Source organism: Salvia miltiorrhiza, chromosome 1 (assembly GCF_028751815.1).
Source record: "Salvia miltiorrhiza cultivar Shanhuang (shh) chromosome 1, IMPLAD_Smil_shh, whole genome shotgun sequence".
NCBI lineage: Eukaryota > Viridiplantae > Streptophyta > Magnoliopsida > Lamiales > Lamiaceae > Salvia > Salvia miltiorrhiza.
The window spans coordinates 16,597,868-16,612,886 of NC_080387.1; the positions used below are offsets into that span (position 1 = coordinate 16,597,868).

Sequence of the window (15,019 nt, forward strand, 5' to 3'; positions counted from 1 at the left end):
ATTTAGTTCTTAATAGTAGTACTAGTAGTAATATAATGTAAAGCAAGAGCAATAAATTAAAGGAGCAAGTGAGTGTAGTGATAGTGTAATTGAAATATATAGTATAGTATTTAGTACTTAATTGTAGTACTAGTAATAATATAATGTAAAGCAAGAACAATAAATTAAAGGAGCAAGTGAGTGTAGTGATAGTGTAATTGAAATATATAGTATAGTATAGTATTTAGTACTTAATAGTAGTACTAGTAGTAATATAATGTAAAGCAAGAATAATAAAGTAAAGCAATTGAATAAGCAAGAGAATAGCTAAAGAATTATAGAGCAAGAGCAATAGCACATAAAGAATGGATGAGAATTAGAAGTAGAAGAGAGGAGAGTGTAGAATTGTTAATACAATGGAGTAATTTTGAAGGTGGAAGAAGGGGGGTATTTATAGATAAAATTGGGTGGGGGAAAATGTGAATTAGACAAAATTGTGTGGGGAAAAGTATAATTATAATGTTGAAAATTTGAAAAAATAAAATAAAAAATAAAACAAAACATTTGCATTTGAAATTGAAACTAAAGTTTGAAATTGAGAGAGAGAGAGATGGCCGGTCAAAAGGCCTAGGCGCCTAGCTGCCCACTCACGCTGCCCTCCCCCCAGCTGCTGCCTGCGCGGCTGCGCCTGGCAGCCTGCCTGCGACCCGCCTGCCCCCTGCGCCCCTGCTCTCTCCTCGGCCCCCGCGCCGGAACCGGCGGTTCAGGGTTGGGGGAAATGTGAACCTTAACCGGCCCGGATAACTGGCGGTTCGGCCCTGAACCGGCCCGTCGGTCAACGGTCCGGGCCGGAACTGTTGACCGGCGGGCCGGTTCAGGGTCGAACCGCCGGTTCCGGGCGGCCCTTGGCAGCACTAACCACAAGTCATAGTTTTTCATTGCGATTGTAAACTAATCAAATAATTCATATTCGATTCGATATTCGAATTTTGATATTCGTATTCGGTAAATATTCGATTCGAAATATACGTATTCGATTCGATTCGATTCGGTTAGTATTCAAATACGAATATAAAATCACGATATTCGACACTATTCGATTCGTTTACAACCCTACTCTTGGGATGTTACTTGTGATTTTCGGTGTCCTATGGTGCGTGTGATGAGGAAGCTCAAGAGACTTCGTTCCGATCTTCGGACTTGGAATAAAAATGTTTTTGGTAACTTTAATGAGGGTCTTGCCTCTCTTTATGCTGATCTTGGGGCCCTTCAGGAAGACATTGCGGTTTCGGGCTATTCTGAGGAGAGTTTTGACAATGAGATTTCGATCGAGGCCAAGCTTCCTTGGCTCGACAACAGAGTTGTGTCTCTTGGCTCAATGACAGAGATCGCAACACTCATTTCTATCATAATATGGTAAAAAAGGCTCATCGTTCGAAGCAGTCCATCCCTCACTTGTTGATTGATGAGGACATTGTGACAGATGGTGACAGGATGGTGCAGCATGTGCTTGAGTTTTATTAGGCACTCTTTGCTGCTCCGACTTCTGTTCCCTCTGACAACTCTTGGATTGGCAGCTATATCTCTCATGTGGTCACTTCTTCTCAAGCTTCTCTTCTCACTAGCCTTCCTTCTGATGAGGAGATTAAGGCTACTATTTTTTCTTTGGACCGCAACACAGTGCTCCGGGGCCAGATGGTTTTAATGGCACTTTCTTTCATTCTGCCAGGGATATCATCCGTGATGACGTTTCTATGGCGATCCGTAGATTTTTTACTCATGGGTATCTTCCGAAGGGCCTTAATTCGAGCCTGCTGATCTTGATCCATAAGAAGCAAGATGCTTCTAGGGTTTCAGACTATCGGCCTATTGTGGTTAGTAACTTCTTTTTTAAGATTGTTACTAAAATTTTGGCGTGTCGGCTTAATATTGTGGCTGCTGATATTGTTCATCCGCACAAATTTGGGTTTATCTCCAGGGGATCTATTCACGAGTGCATTCGGCTTGCCTCTGAGGGGGTTAACTGCATGGAACATTATCTCAAAGGACGTAACATGGCCATTAAAGTTGACATTCTGAAAGCTTTTTATACGATTAGCTGGTCTTTTATTTTGGATATCTTATCTTGTTTTGGTTTTTCGACCTGCTTCTGTGATTGGATCAAAGTGATTTTCGACTTTGCCCGTATTTCTGTCGCTTTCAATGGCTCTCTCCACAGGTATTTTGCTTGCTCTAGAGGTGTCCGTCAGGGTGATGCTTTATCTCCTATTTTATTTGGCATCGCGGAGGAGGTTCTTGGCCGGCTATTTTCCTCTGAAGCGGACGATGGTTTTCTCTCTCGGATGTGGTTTTCCCGGACTCTGGACTTTCCCTCATATCTGCTCTATGCGGATGACGTGCTCATTTTCTACCAAGCTTCTAAAGCCAATGCTATCATGATTGAGTCCATCCTGGAGATATACGATGGAGTTTCTGGGCAGCTTTGTAATCGAGAGAAGTCTTCCATCTTTTTTGGCAAGGGCGTTCCTGTTCAGCTTAGACGTCGCATCCAAAGAGCTCTTGGCTTTCGCCCTGCCTCCCTTCCTTTTATTTATCTAGGGGTTCCTATTTTCGCCGGTCGTGCCTCGGCTCATCACCTCTCTGGCCTTAGAGATCGTATTCTCTCCACGTTCTCTCGTTGGAAAGGCATGCAGCTTTCCATGGCTGGCCGCATTTGCCTGGTCTCCTCGGTGGTTCATAGTTCTGCTATTCACAGTATGATGGTCTATCATTGGCCGGCTCGTCTTCTTCGAGAGCTTGACACGACTTGTCGGAATTTCATTTGGACTGGGAGTATTAGGTCTGTTCCTCATAATTCTGTGGCTTGGGACAAAGTTTGTTTACCAAAGCGGCAAGGGGGTCTTGGGGTCATACATTTCTCCCTCCTTAATTAATGACAGCTTTATGCTTAGGCTTGGGTGGCAGATCATGACTTCTCATTCCCTTGGGCATCGGCTCTTTCGCCGCCGATATCTCACAGATTGCGTTGATCATACTTCCAAACGGTTCTCTTCGTCGGTTTGGCTGGCCGTGCGTGATTCCATCCAGCTTCTTTCTAGGGATTCCTTCTGCTTTATTGGTGATGGTTCGACTATTCATTTTTGGACTGACAACTGGTTAGGGTATAGGATTGTGGATCGTCTGAACATTCCACATTTCTTACATCCTTTTTTTCATCAGCACATGATTGCGGATTATCTTTCTCAGGGTATCTGGCACTTCACGTTGGATTTTATCGAGGCTCATCCTCACATTGTCTTTGATATCATCTCCACTCCCTTTTCTGGCTTGCATGATTCTCGTGCCTGGGTTCATGAGGATTTCGGCCAGCTCACGGCTAAGGCGGCCCGTAGATTTCTCACTCCCACTTTACTGGAGGTGAATTGGGGTTCCTGGTTATGGTCTTCTCAGATTCCTACACGGCGGTTCATTACTACTTGGAGAGTTACTCACAGACGTCTGGCTACTCATGATACTATTCAGAGACATGGTTTTATTGGTCCGGGCTGCTGTCCCCTTTGTCGTAATGCTTTGGAGGACCTTGATCACCTTTTCTGGTTTTATCCCTTTTCTCAGCAGGTTTGGCGTCGTATCAAAGACTGGTTTCATTGGGACTGGGGTTACTGACTCTGGAAGCCTCGTTTTGTCAGCCATTGATCACGAGGGAAGCCCTCAGTTAAAAGGTCTTTGGAAAGTCGCTTTCATCTCTGCAATTTGGGGGCTCTGGCATATGCGTAATCGCACGATTTTTGACGATATTAGTCCAACGGTGGTCGGCATTGTCAAGATGATCAAGATCTTCATTCGGGAGTCGGTTGACTCTTTTCAGTTCGGTCTAATGGCCAATACGGTTGCAGATCTTCTTCTTCTGCATGGTCTAGGTATTCCGAGCAATCCTCGTCGTCCTCTCTCGTTCCTTAATGTTCGGTGGATAGCCCCTTCTTATCCTTAGATTAAGTTTAACATCGATGGCTCGGCCAGACACGGACATATTAACTGCAGGGGGGTGGCTCGTGATGACTCATTCCAAGTTCTTGGTTATTTTCATTTTGCCGCTATGCAATGACAAGCTTTTGAGGCAGAGTTTTTTAGGTTGGTCGTGGCTCTTGAAAGAGCTTTGTTTTTTGGCTGGTCACATATCTGGATTGAAACTGATTCCACTTTCATTGTTGAGCTTGTTAATAGCAGGGCTCATAAAGTCCTTGGAAGTTTAAAGCTCGTTGGCTACGCTTGAAGCATTCGATCTCCTGGCCTGCTGTGCGTATCTCTTATATTTATCGTGAGGGAAATCAGGTTGCTGATTTCCTTGCTTCTAAGCTGGATGTTGAGGGGTGGTGGCCTTTTGCCATCCCGGAGATTTGCTCTCTTCTTCATGCAGATGCGGTTAAACCTTTTTTTCGTGCGTATGGTGGTTTAATGGGGCGTTGCCTTGGCTGAAGCTTCAGAGACCTTGCTTGGGCGGTCCATTTTTCAGGGATGTTCTCTTTCTCATTTTCTTGTTGTTTTGTGTTATGTACTTGTTTCTTCTTTGGGAGGGTTTTGTCTTTGGGTGGGGTGTTCGATCCTCTCTTCTTGGTTTTAGATTACTCCTCTGGGCACCACACATTTTGTTGATTATTCACTTGTTGTTTCTGGTGATGGGTTGGCTTTGGTTGTTTCCTTGTTTCCTCTTGATACTTACTTTTCCTGGAAGTGTGATTGGTTTAATGTTTTGGTTGCAACAGCTTGATAAGCAATTTTTGGCCGTGATTTGTCCGGTAGATACCGGGGGGGGAGGGGGGTTTCATTGCATATGCCTAATGTCTTTCTCTGGTTTGTTTGAATGTTTGCTCTGGGTTTCTGCTCCTCTGATGTTTGGTTGTTCATAAATTGAACTTTTAATTTGAATTGATGTTACCTTCATTATGAGCAAGGGAAACCACGCGGGAATATTTTGGAACTCCTCCAAAAGTGTTGATCTCGTGACCTTGGGCCTTCTGTTAAGAGCAGTTGTTTTGAAGAATGAGTTTCGACTGTAAAGGCACTTGCATTGGGGAATTCACTCCTAGCGGAGAATTGAGTCTGATCGGTTGACATGGTATCATGTTGCTATTGCTTCTTAAAACCTTAGCTTTGAACACTCTTTGGGAAATATCTTGGTTGACTTGGTTGGTCTGTGTGTTGTTTGGCGGGTGTTTCACTTGTGTCTGTCACTGGTGTTGTGGTTGCTGCCTGAGGATTATCTAAAACTTTGTGGGGGGGAGGGTTGTTCTTCCCCTGGGCTTGTTTTTCTCCTGGGTTTGTTGTTGATTCTCTTTCGTCTTCGTCTGGTCTTCTGATTTTGGCTTTGTAGGTGGTTGGTGTTTTCGTCCGTTCCTGTGCTGATGGAGTCTTTCGGTGGTTTAGGTTGTGGGCGTTTGGTTTTCGGTGTTTTTTTATTTTTCGTTCTCGTGGTCTGCGGCTAGAGCTGGCAAACGGGCGGGCCGGGCCAACCTGGCCCGGCCCAGCGATATTTTGAGATTGACCGGGTCGGCCCGGCCCGGCCCGAATTCGACCGGGCTGCCAATTTTCAAGCCCAACCCAGCCTCGACCGAGCTATCGGGCGGTCGGGCCAAACCCGCCCAATAATTTTTTTTCCACTAAATTCTATTTTTATTTTTACACAAAATTAAATAAACTAAGATAAATCTAAATAATAATTATAAACAATATAGAAATATAAAATCATACTCCCTCCGTCCCAAATGAAATGTTCTATTTCTTTTCGGCACGGAGATTAATAAATGTGTATAAAGTAGATAAAGTGGGTTGGTGGAAATTATTTAAATATTAAGTATAGAGAGAGAGTGTATTGCCAAAAAAAGAAACAGGACATTTCGTTTGGGACAGCCCAAAATGAAAAACAGGACATTTCGTTTGGGACGGCGGGAGTATTAGTCTACTACAATCAATAACTCATATCACATTAATTACAACATTTCTTTTATATAACTAGAAATTATTCCCAACAATTGCATTATTTTACTATTTTCATTTTATGTTTCCTAACAATTGGTTCCAACAATTCTAACATATACATATATATTTCTGCATACATATATTTTAAGTTTTTCTTTTTCTTTTCTATGAAATGGTACAACTACTCTAAACATTAATTAAAATAAAAGATATTGAAAAGAGAATATAATTTTCTCTCTTCCAACTAAAATGGGTAATACACCTATATATATATTGAAACTCTTCCACTTTCAAATAAAAACTTAAGTATAAATAGAATAATAGTAATTAATAAAAATAAAATATTAAAATTAACCGGGCGGACTTTTTAGCCCGAAAACCACGGCCTTTTTAGCTCTGGGCCCGATTAGCCCGGCGGGCTCATTGGGCGGGCTTTTTAGGCCCGGGTTTTTTCGGGCCTATATTTTGTACAGCCCAACTAGCCCAAAACACGGGCGGGCCGGGTCAATTTTTGCCAGCTCTATCTGTGGCCTTTGTTTGTCTTTCATTTCTGTTGTACCTCTGCTTTCTTTGGTTGTTTCTTCTCTTTTGACGGACTCTCTTATTTTTTGAGGTCCGGCCCATAGTTTGCGCCTGTGCTCACAAGGGGTTTTTTGGATTTTTCTTGGTACTTTTCTTTTTGCTTTTAGTAAAATTTCTATTTCAGCAGAGAAAACTGGCGCAGGTTAAATCTGAATGTGGAAATAACATAAGCCCTAGTTGATTTAAATATTTGAAAAAATATATTTATTAATAACAATTATTCGGACGGGTTCGATTTGATTCGATTTAGCATTTTCGCTTCGGATTTGCTTGCCTTTAGTTTTAATCTAAAATTCATTCAAGTATATGAACTCCTAATTATGCCACACCCATTCCATCAACTAGACTATTTTTTAGGGAGCAGGGTATAATGCATACCTATTATATACTTACTAAATGAAATTTAATACTCCCTCTATCCCAATAGTAATGTCCCACTTTCCTTAATGAGACATCTCAATACAAATATCTCATTCCCTTTTTTACAATTTATTCTCTCTCTATACCTAATATTTAAATAATTTTCATCAACTCGTTTTATCTACTTTTTACACATTTCTTAATCTCTGTGCCCAAAAGCTATGAGACATTACTATTGGGACGAAGGGAGTACCACATTAAAAATCAATTTTCAACTTTTTAAAAATTCAAATCACCATAAATAATTCAGTTGACTATATGTTGACTTATCATATGTATTAGCTTCAAAGGATACATAAAGAAAAACAGAATAGATATTTAATCCAGTTTCCAATTAGGGAAAAACAGAAACTAAAACCCTTGAAATCAACAAAACTATGATTGCATACGAAATTTAATTTGAGAGAATGGTTATAAAAAAAGTAATGAAGCAGGAGAGTCATTGTAGAGTAGGACCAAGTCAAGTTACTAAATAAAGTACTCCACAATTGTATGGAGTCACATATTTGGAAAGCCAAAGGCAGAATATAGTTTTAGATTGTAGTCCATTGAAGAAGCCGAGAAACATGGCTTAAAAAAAGGTGGCTGCGCGCGCTCTTATATATTCCTCGTTGCTTTGCATTCGCGAAATCAACACATGAAAAACACAAGAATGGCTCAACTTGAGAGGAGAAAGAAATTATCAGAAAGCAGCCCTAAATCGCCTAAATCTCAAACGTCACCCACTTTCGACCAGCTCCTAAGAGGTAGTATTTTATTTTCATTTTCAATTTTATATTCCTCTTGCCTTTATTTATTTAGAATCTTGAAACGAAATAATAATGTAATTAATATAGTTGAAGAGGCATACTGGTCATCAAATGTGTCGCCCGGCGGTAGAGCATGCCATGATCATGAAGTGTGCCCCAGCCATTGCACTTCCGGCGACAACAAGAAGTCGGTTCTCTCTAAGGTCAAGGACACGGCCAAGAAGCTGAGGCACAGTATCAGCGGCCGCCGCAAGAACGGCATCGAATTCCACGACCACGACCACGACCACAACTACCACCACAGCCACGTCCACAACTACCAACATAGCCACGACCATAACCGCGGCCTGAGCCATGGCCATGGACATAGCCACAGCCAAAGCCACAGCCACGACCACGACCACATTACCCCTTCTTGGGGCGCTACGGTGGAAGATGACTACGATCATGAACAAGACTATGATCCAGAATATCTTGGCGCTCCAAGTAGCTAATTAATCCACCCTATTTCTGAATCTTGATTTGGACTTAGTTTCGGTCGCTTCCGTGGAAACTGAAAGCAACCGAAACTCAATTCCGTTTCTGAATTTCTAACCGAACTGCTCGGTTCGGTTATGCTCACCCTAGACTCCTAACATCATTTGCTTTTCTGAATCCAGTGTATGAGTCAGAAGCAGCACCAGACTGTCTGAAGGAGACGGCGAGGCAGCACCCGAGGGCGGAGCCTGTCGTGTCCGCGAGTCATAGGGCACCAAACATGAATTACGAAGCAGCATTGCAAAGAAATGATAAACCTGTGACCCCAAACACGGGAGTGATTACAAACGCGACTCACGCTGTAGCTGAAAAACTGGCTCCAGCGTGTGCTGCTGTGTCTGATGCAGCTCACAACACGACTCAAACTATAGCCAACAAGCTGGCTCCAGCCTGTGCCACTGTGTCTGATGCAACTCACAAAGTTAACACCAACATGATCACCAACACTACTCACGCTGTCGCCGACAAACTGGCTCCAGCCTGCGCTGCTGTGTCCGATGCAACCCACAACATTAACACCAACGTGATCACAAACACTACTCATGCTGTCGCTGAAAAACTGGCTCCAGCCTGTGCTGCCGTGTCTGATGCAACCCACAATATTAACACCAACATGATCACAAACACTACTCATGCTGTCGCCGACAAACTGGCTCCGGCCTGCACTGCCGTGTCTGATGCAACCCACCAGATTGCTAGTAAGATTGCTGGCATTGCTGTTACATCTCCGGAAACACAACCGATTCAGGGAGCTAAAGCAAAACTAATGAGTGAGGATGCGGGAAACCTGAAAGCACAGCTAATTGTGAGTGAGAATGCAGGAACCCTGAAGCAATATGCGACCGGCAGTCCTCAAACATACGACAAAGGAGTTTCTGTGAAGGAGTATTTCTTGAACAAGCTGGAGCCTGGAGAAGATGAAAGAGCACTCTCACAGGCTATAACAGAGGCCATCAGTCCCAGGAAAAGCACCGGGGAGACAGGTGTGGTGGATAAGGTAAAAGAGGCCGTCACTTCGTTTTTCAGGCAGGAGGAGGCCTCCAACTCAATGGGAAAATCTGCAGGCTCAATTTCTGATGCCCCTGCTTCTTCAGAAGTAGAAACAATTGCTAAACTGAACCGCATGGCTTCAACCCATGCAGATAAATCTGCAACTGCAAGCCCATCTTTTTCTGCCCTTGACACTTCAAACACTCCAACGGTCGTTCAACAGAAACGTGTTACTTCAATCCATGAAAAACCTGCAAGCCCATCTCCTGCTACTCCTGACACTTCAGTTATTCCAAGGAATGCTCAACTGAACCGCATTAATTCAGTCCATGTTCGTTCTACCAAAGTTTTCACAGACAGTACCAACAACTCGCCCCTTATCCCAGTGTCCACCAATGCTCATGAAGGTGATCTACTGTTTTACTTCATTCTTATACTACAGCAGTTCAGAGTCAATATTATATCATATGCAGCAGTTACGGTACTCCACATAACCTTGAGATTTAGCATAGGGAAACAGAAAATACTTCAAGAATTTCTTATGAATTTAAAGTAGCTAAAAATATATAACTTGTTCATTGATGTGGATGATCACAGTTTATGAGGAAGAAAACCATGGAAAGATTCTCCAAGCCAACTGAAGGTTCATATGCAGCAAGTTGAACAACCCACTGAGCAGAGCAAAATTTAGTATATCATTTTCGCTTTTGTGTAATTTTTTGTTTTAACCCGCCTGTGTTTAGGCTGAGGTTTAGAGCCTTACTCCCACTAATTTGTAATACTGAAAAGAAAATGCAGAAAAGCTCAGCCTTTTTGGATGAAGGAGAAAAGTAGGAGCTAGTCTAGATCTCTTGACATGTGATACTTGTAACATGCATGTCTTTGCATGCTAAAAGCTCATCCATACTTGGAGAAAAAATGATATTGGTAAGTGTAGTTTTGAGGAAGTAGAAAATTATTTTGGGCATATATTGAGAAAGTTACAGGGCTGAGTTTTAAGTACACTGCATGTTTCCTTATTTAAAGGAAACATAATCATTAGAAATCAGGAAACTATTCCTACCAATTCACATCTATATTAAGTTATTAACTCCCTAATTCCAGAATATACACTTTCCTTATATACATAAACTGACACACCCTCAAGTTGGGGCATATAAGAGAGTATGCTATCTTTTTTTTGGTAGTTGCAACATTAAATTTAAAGTTTGCACCACAGTGAACTCGTACCAGAGAACTTTGACCTCAGGCATTAACCACTCTAGCTATAAACTAGAGTATGCTATCAACTACATTGTTCCTCATCGACTTATCATCTTATTGTGTTTCCATATTAGATTATTTTGGGTTTTACTATATTAGAAATTGGAATAGTAAATCGCCTAAAAAAAATGGAATAGTAATTTAAATATTTAGTATTCTGCTGATAATTAGTATGTAGTGATTCGGATTCAAGAAAAGAAATACTTCCGCTATTCAAAATTTGAGCCATAATCATAAAAGATTTCTCAATGGTCACATAATTTTTCCCTGTGTTGACTGTAAATTTAAAATTGTTGCATTTCCTTGCCATTAGTTTCATTTTGTATGCCTTTCTCTTATAGATATTTTCAAAGAGTTCATTCTCCCTAACTCAAAATTTGTACATTAATATCATATTCTCCTCCTGAACAGTTAAAATGCTAACAACTTGCTAAACGAAATGATATTTACTTATTTTATTATGTCTTCAAATGTTGCATTACATCACTTGCACAATATTTAGTTCTACTCAAGAAAAGAGTAGAGTGACGAGTCTGAAATGTCAACAGAGGAAGTAATATATTCACATTTATATATAGACATCAAGGAATCGAAACCTGCAATGATAGCCACAGATGCCAAATTGAAGAATTTCACTTTGAAAGTTTGGATTCAATTTCTTCCAAGCTCAGCCCTTTGGTCTCAGGAACATAGACTACAACAAACACAAGCGCGAGGATAGCAATTGCTCCAAATAGAAGAAACAAATTTTCGGCTCCAAGTAACTCCTGCAGAATTGCACACATTATTCTTTTTGAAATATCTTCTTCTTCCCATACAAAATTTGAATTCCAGAAAGCAATGCACATAAATACATAAGGATGGGAGTGTTCTCAGTACCTTCAATGGTGAGAATGCAAAGGTTACTAAAGCGTTTGAGCCAAAATTCGTAAGTACTGCAAGGCTGATACCCTTTCCTCTGGTCCGACTAGGGAAGATCTCGGACACCATAAGCCAACTGATAGGTCCAAATGATATCTGGGATTCCAATCAACAACAAAATTAGTGTTTTGTTATATGGTTGAAACAGTCATATTTCAATGTTAAGTGTCTTTCATTTCATATGCAAGACTTTAATAGGTAATCTAATCACCTGATAGCAACCGACATAGAGAAGCAATGCAGCTACAGCGACAAGAGGATACCCTCCTAGGAACTTGTAGTAGGCAGAAAGCAGCAGCAGAGACAAAGCCTATGATGAATGTGATAGGGAGTTTGAGTTAGGTATAATTCACTTGATATTAGCAATTAGAAATAGAGTTAGCTTGAAAACCATTTGAAGTATGACCAATTAAATACATAATCAACAATGACAGCAGGTTACATACAAGCCCACCAACCCCTCCTATTAACAGGGGTCTTCTTCCTAGATCATCAACCTTCAGGACAGCTACTCCAGTCATGAGCAACTGCAAAAAGAAGACGACACTGATTAGACTAGGTTGCCTACAATGGGAAGTTTATTTTATTTGATAAATGCAAATCAACAAAGGCTTCCTCATGAGAATCATTTTGCTTACAAGTACCTTAAATATCCCCACAACGACTGAGAGTTTTGTTGCATCAGCGGCAGCAGAAAATCCAGCAGTCTTAGGATAAATGACAGATTTCATAAACCAATATTCAAAAAAATATCAATAAATATGGAAGATTGAATGAGAAAATAGTAGAGAAATTCAAATTAATAGAATCGGAGTACCTGAAGAATTGGACCTGCATAGTACAAAACACTTGGTTGCCCAGTAATCTGATACATTTTACAGTATGCATTGTTTCCATGAGAAATTAAACTAAGAGTCTAAGACAACAGCTTAGATATGTAACTGGAAGCATGGCATTAAACCTGCTGAAAAAGGACCAATCCTCCACCAATTATGAAGGCTTTCAGACTTGGGCCCTGAAAAACCTCGAGGAAACTTGCTTCTGAATCCTGACCGGCATATGCAGTTTTCAAGGAAACAATGGTTTCTTCAATTTGTTTTTCAGATGCTTTATCATCAGTTGATCGGCCTCTCAGTTTATTCAATGCAAGCACAGCTTTTTCCTTGTATTCTTGCAAGGACCCTTTACCTTGAACAGCCCTAAGAAGCAACCATCGTGGAGATGGAGGGAGACTCCACATTCCTAGCCCCATAATCAATGCGATTGGGGCACTGAATCCAAACATGTAACGCCACCCTCCAACAGCATTGATTTCGAAACTACCAACAAAGTAACCTAACTGTGTAGAAGATCATTCTTCATGATTTAGCTTCTGTACAAAATATACACTGTAAGAATTTATTGGTAATGGTAAAAGGTTTTACCAATATCCCAAGAACTATGAAAAGCTCCTTTAGAGATATTAACGTGCCCCGAATCTGAGATGGACAGGTCTCTGCAATATAAAGAGGCGCCCCATGCATTGCCTGCACAAAAAAAATTTGATTCACAAATGGAAAATTATTGGCATGTACTGATAAAGAAAAAACCTTAGAAAGCTCACCATCCCAATACCGAGACCATACAGGCATCGGCCTAGTAAGAGAACTCCAAGGCCAGGAGAATAGGCGGTCAACAAACCACCACTCAAATAGAGGAGGGCCGCAATGATAAGTTCTCTATTCCTTCCTAGATTTAGTCAACTAAAAGACTTATTAAATTTTCTTTTGAAATTCAGAGAAATTATTAAAATAATGTTGCTAAGAAAATAGAATACCGAGGAAATCAGCCAAGGGATATACAATGAGCGAACCAAAAAGAGCACCATAAAGGGAGCCGCTAACCTTCATCAGGAAACCAAACACCAAAAAAAAAAAAAAAGGAATCAGGAATCAATGAAAAATAAGGCATCTCAAGAGATACCAGGAGTGAGATATAATCTTAAAGCATACCACCAAACCAAGCTGAATAGCTGAAAGGTTGAACCAGTTGATACCACTGAGCTCAGGTGACTGTAAAAACAAAATAATAATTAACCATAACCCACCAAGCTTTAGAATGTGCAAAGTGGGAATGCTACCGTCAGTGAAATAGCAGCTCCAGATGTAGCGCCGATGTCATAGCCAAATAACAAACCCCCCAAAGCAGGGAATACAAAACTGACAATGAAGTATAACACTCACATATTAGTTTTCAGCTACTATGCATTAAGTATTCTAAGTTGTAGTTAAGAAGGTTTTATGCTACAAACTCCATAGTAAAGTTATTATTATATATAGTATAATTTAAAATCGCATGAATCATTTCAAAACAGAGTAAAGCCTTCTTCTGGTAACAGGTGCAAATAACTTATTTAGCATTCCTTTTCCATTATTCTGTAGAGCGAAGAGAGACATATTCAAGTTAAACTTCAAATCGAAAACCAAAGAGCCCAAATAAAAACATAGACTTACGGTAACAAAACAGAAGACCAAGCAAAGTCCTCCTGCTCCGCAGTCTCGGAATTCAACGATTGAGCTTCATCCGAAGAAGCTCCAACCTTCCACCAAACAAATTATATCCAAACTCTTTAAGTCAGGATGAATTCAGCTCCATTTGACCATTATAAGGAACCAAGTAAACGAAAACTATCTCCTTCTGTATTACCTTGGTCAAATTGGGTCTAGCAGCAGCCCGTAAAAAATGCATTCTAAATCCGTTATCATTTGCCAAAATTGAGCGGCTGTGAGAACCCGGGAGAAGAGCGTTTCTGCTACTGATAGCGGCACTTACGTCATTTGATTTCTTGGTGACGCAGAAATGGGCTTGTCGGTGCTTGTTCCACAGCTTGAGATTCAAGTTTAGCAATGGCGGAGCACAATTTAGAGCCATTTCTCACCCACGCTTCAACAGAAACCGATCATTTGAATATGTAATTTTTTTTTTTTTTTTTTTGATCGAGCAAAGTCATGTTAGATGTTAGTAATAAATAATATGGATTTTATAATAGGGAAAATAGCATTTTATACCTTATCATTGTACCCCTTATTAGATATAGAATAACAAATTAATATTCCCTCGCAATTTAATTTAATAAATCATATTTTCTTATTTAGATATTTATTTTAATGAATTACTTTAATATTCTTATAACTCATTATTTACATAATATTATATCACAACAACGGTCCACACATAATTATTTAGAGTAAAATTTTGAAGTAGCCAAAATGAAGCATAAAACACAATTTATGGCCACATATTGAAAAAACACAAATTTTGGCCATTTTTATTGATTTGGACGTTTTTGCCCTTAATGAGGCGGACTGGGTAGGATCAGGCACGCGGGTCGCGTGCCGGGTCGGGTTAGGCACTTATGGCACTAATAGTGCCATAAGTGCCATCGGAAATCCAAAATAAAACCAAGTAAAATAGTTATTTTGGCACTTATGGCACTAATAGTGCCATAAGTGCCAACGAAAATTCAAAATAAAACTAAGTAAAATGGTCATTTGGGCACTTATGGCACTAATAGTGCCATAAGTGCCATACGTGCAGCACAAATACAGAAACAACAACATCAT

General features: G+C 40.5%; 3 protein-coding genes across 4 annotated transcripts; 2 read left to right on the forward strand and 1 right to left on the reverse strand.

Moving 5' to 3' along the window:
* Positions 1-1,129: 1,129 nt before the first annotated feature.
* Positions 1,130-4,252, forward strand: LOC130986892 (uncharacterized). Its single transcript, XM_057910471.1, has 5 exons — positions 1,130-1,395; positions 1,709-2,852; positions 3,226-3,413; positions 3,598-3,899; positions 4,089-4,252. The coding sequence occupies exons 1-5, from the start codon at positions 1,130-1,132 to the stop codon at positions 4,250-4,252; spliced, it is 2,064 nt and encodes a 687-aa protein (XP_057766454.1).
* A 3,121-nt stretch (positions 4,253-7,373) lies between these two features.
* On the forward strand, positions 7,374-10,415 carry LOC131006763 (uncharacterized). Of its 2 annotated transcripts, XM_057933893.1 has the most exons (4): positions 7,374-7,703; positions 7,794-8,192; positions 8,366-9,640; positions 9,831-10,415. In XM_057933893.1, the coding sequence occupies exons 1-4, from the start codon at positions 7,595-7,597 to the stop codon at positions 9,872-9,874; spliced, it is 1,827 nt and encodes a 608-aa protein (XP_057789876.1). In that variant the 5' UTR covers positions 7,374-7,594; the 3' UTR covers positions 9,875-10,415. The 2 variants fall into 2 exon arrangements, with proteins under 2 accessions (XP_057789876.1, XP_057789875.1); XM_057933892.1 differs by having other exon boundaries at positions 7,375-7,703; positions 8,366-10,048.
* Positions 10,416-10,927: 512 nt separating this feature from the next.
* On the reverse strand, positions 10,928-14,372 carry LOC131006764 (D-xylose-proton symporter-like 3, chloroplastic). The gene is made up of 14 exons (XM_057933894.1): positions 14,103-14,372; positions 13,910-13,995; positions 13,537-13,615; positions 13,409-13,468; positions 13,234-13,300; positions 13,021-13,145; positions 12,842-12,943; positions 12,379-12,756; positions 12,235-12,282; positions 12,062-12,124; positions 11,864-11,944; positions 11,629-11,727; positions 11,376-11,513; positions 10,928-11,263 (listed from the first exon to the last, which is right to left on the reverse strand). The coding sequence occupies exons 1-14, from the start codon at positions 14,325-14,327 to the stop codon at positions 11,129-11,131; spliced, it is 1,686 nt and encodes a 561-aa protein (XP_057789877.1). The 5' UTR covers positions 14,328-14,372; the 3' UTR covers positions 10,928-11,128.
* Between the last annotated feature and the right edge of the window lie 647 nt (positions 14,373-15,019).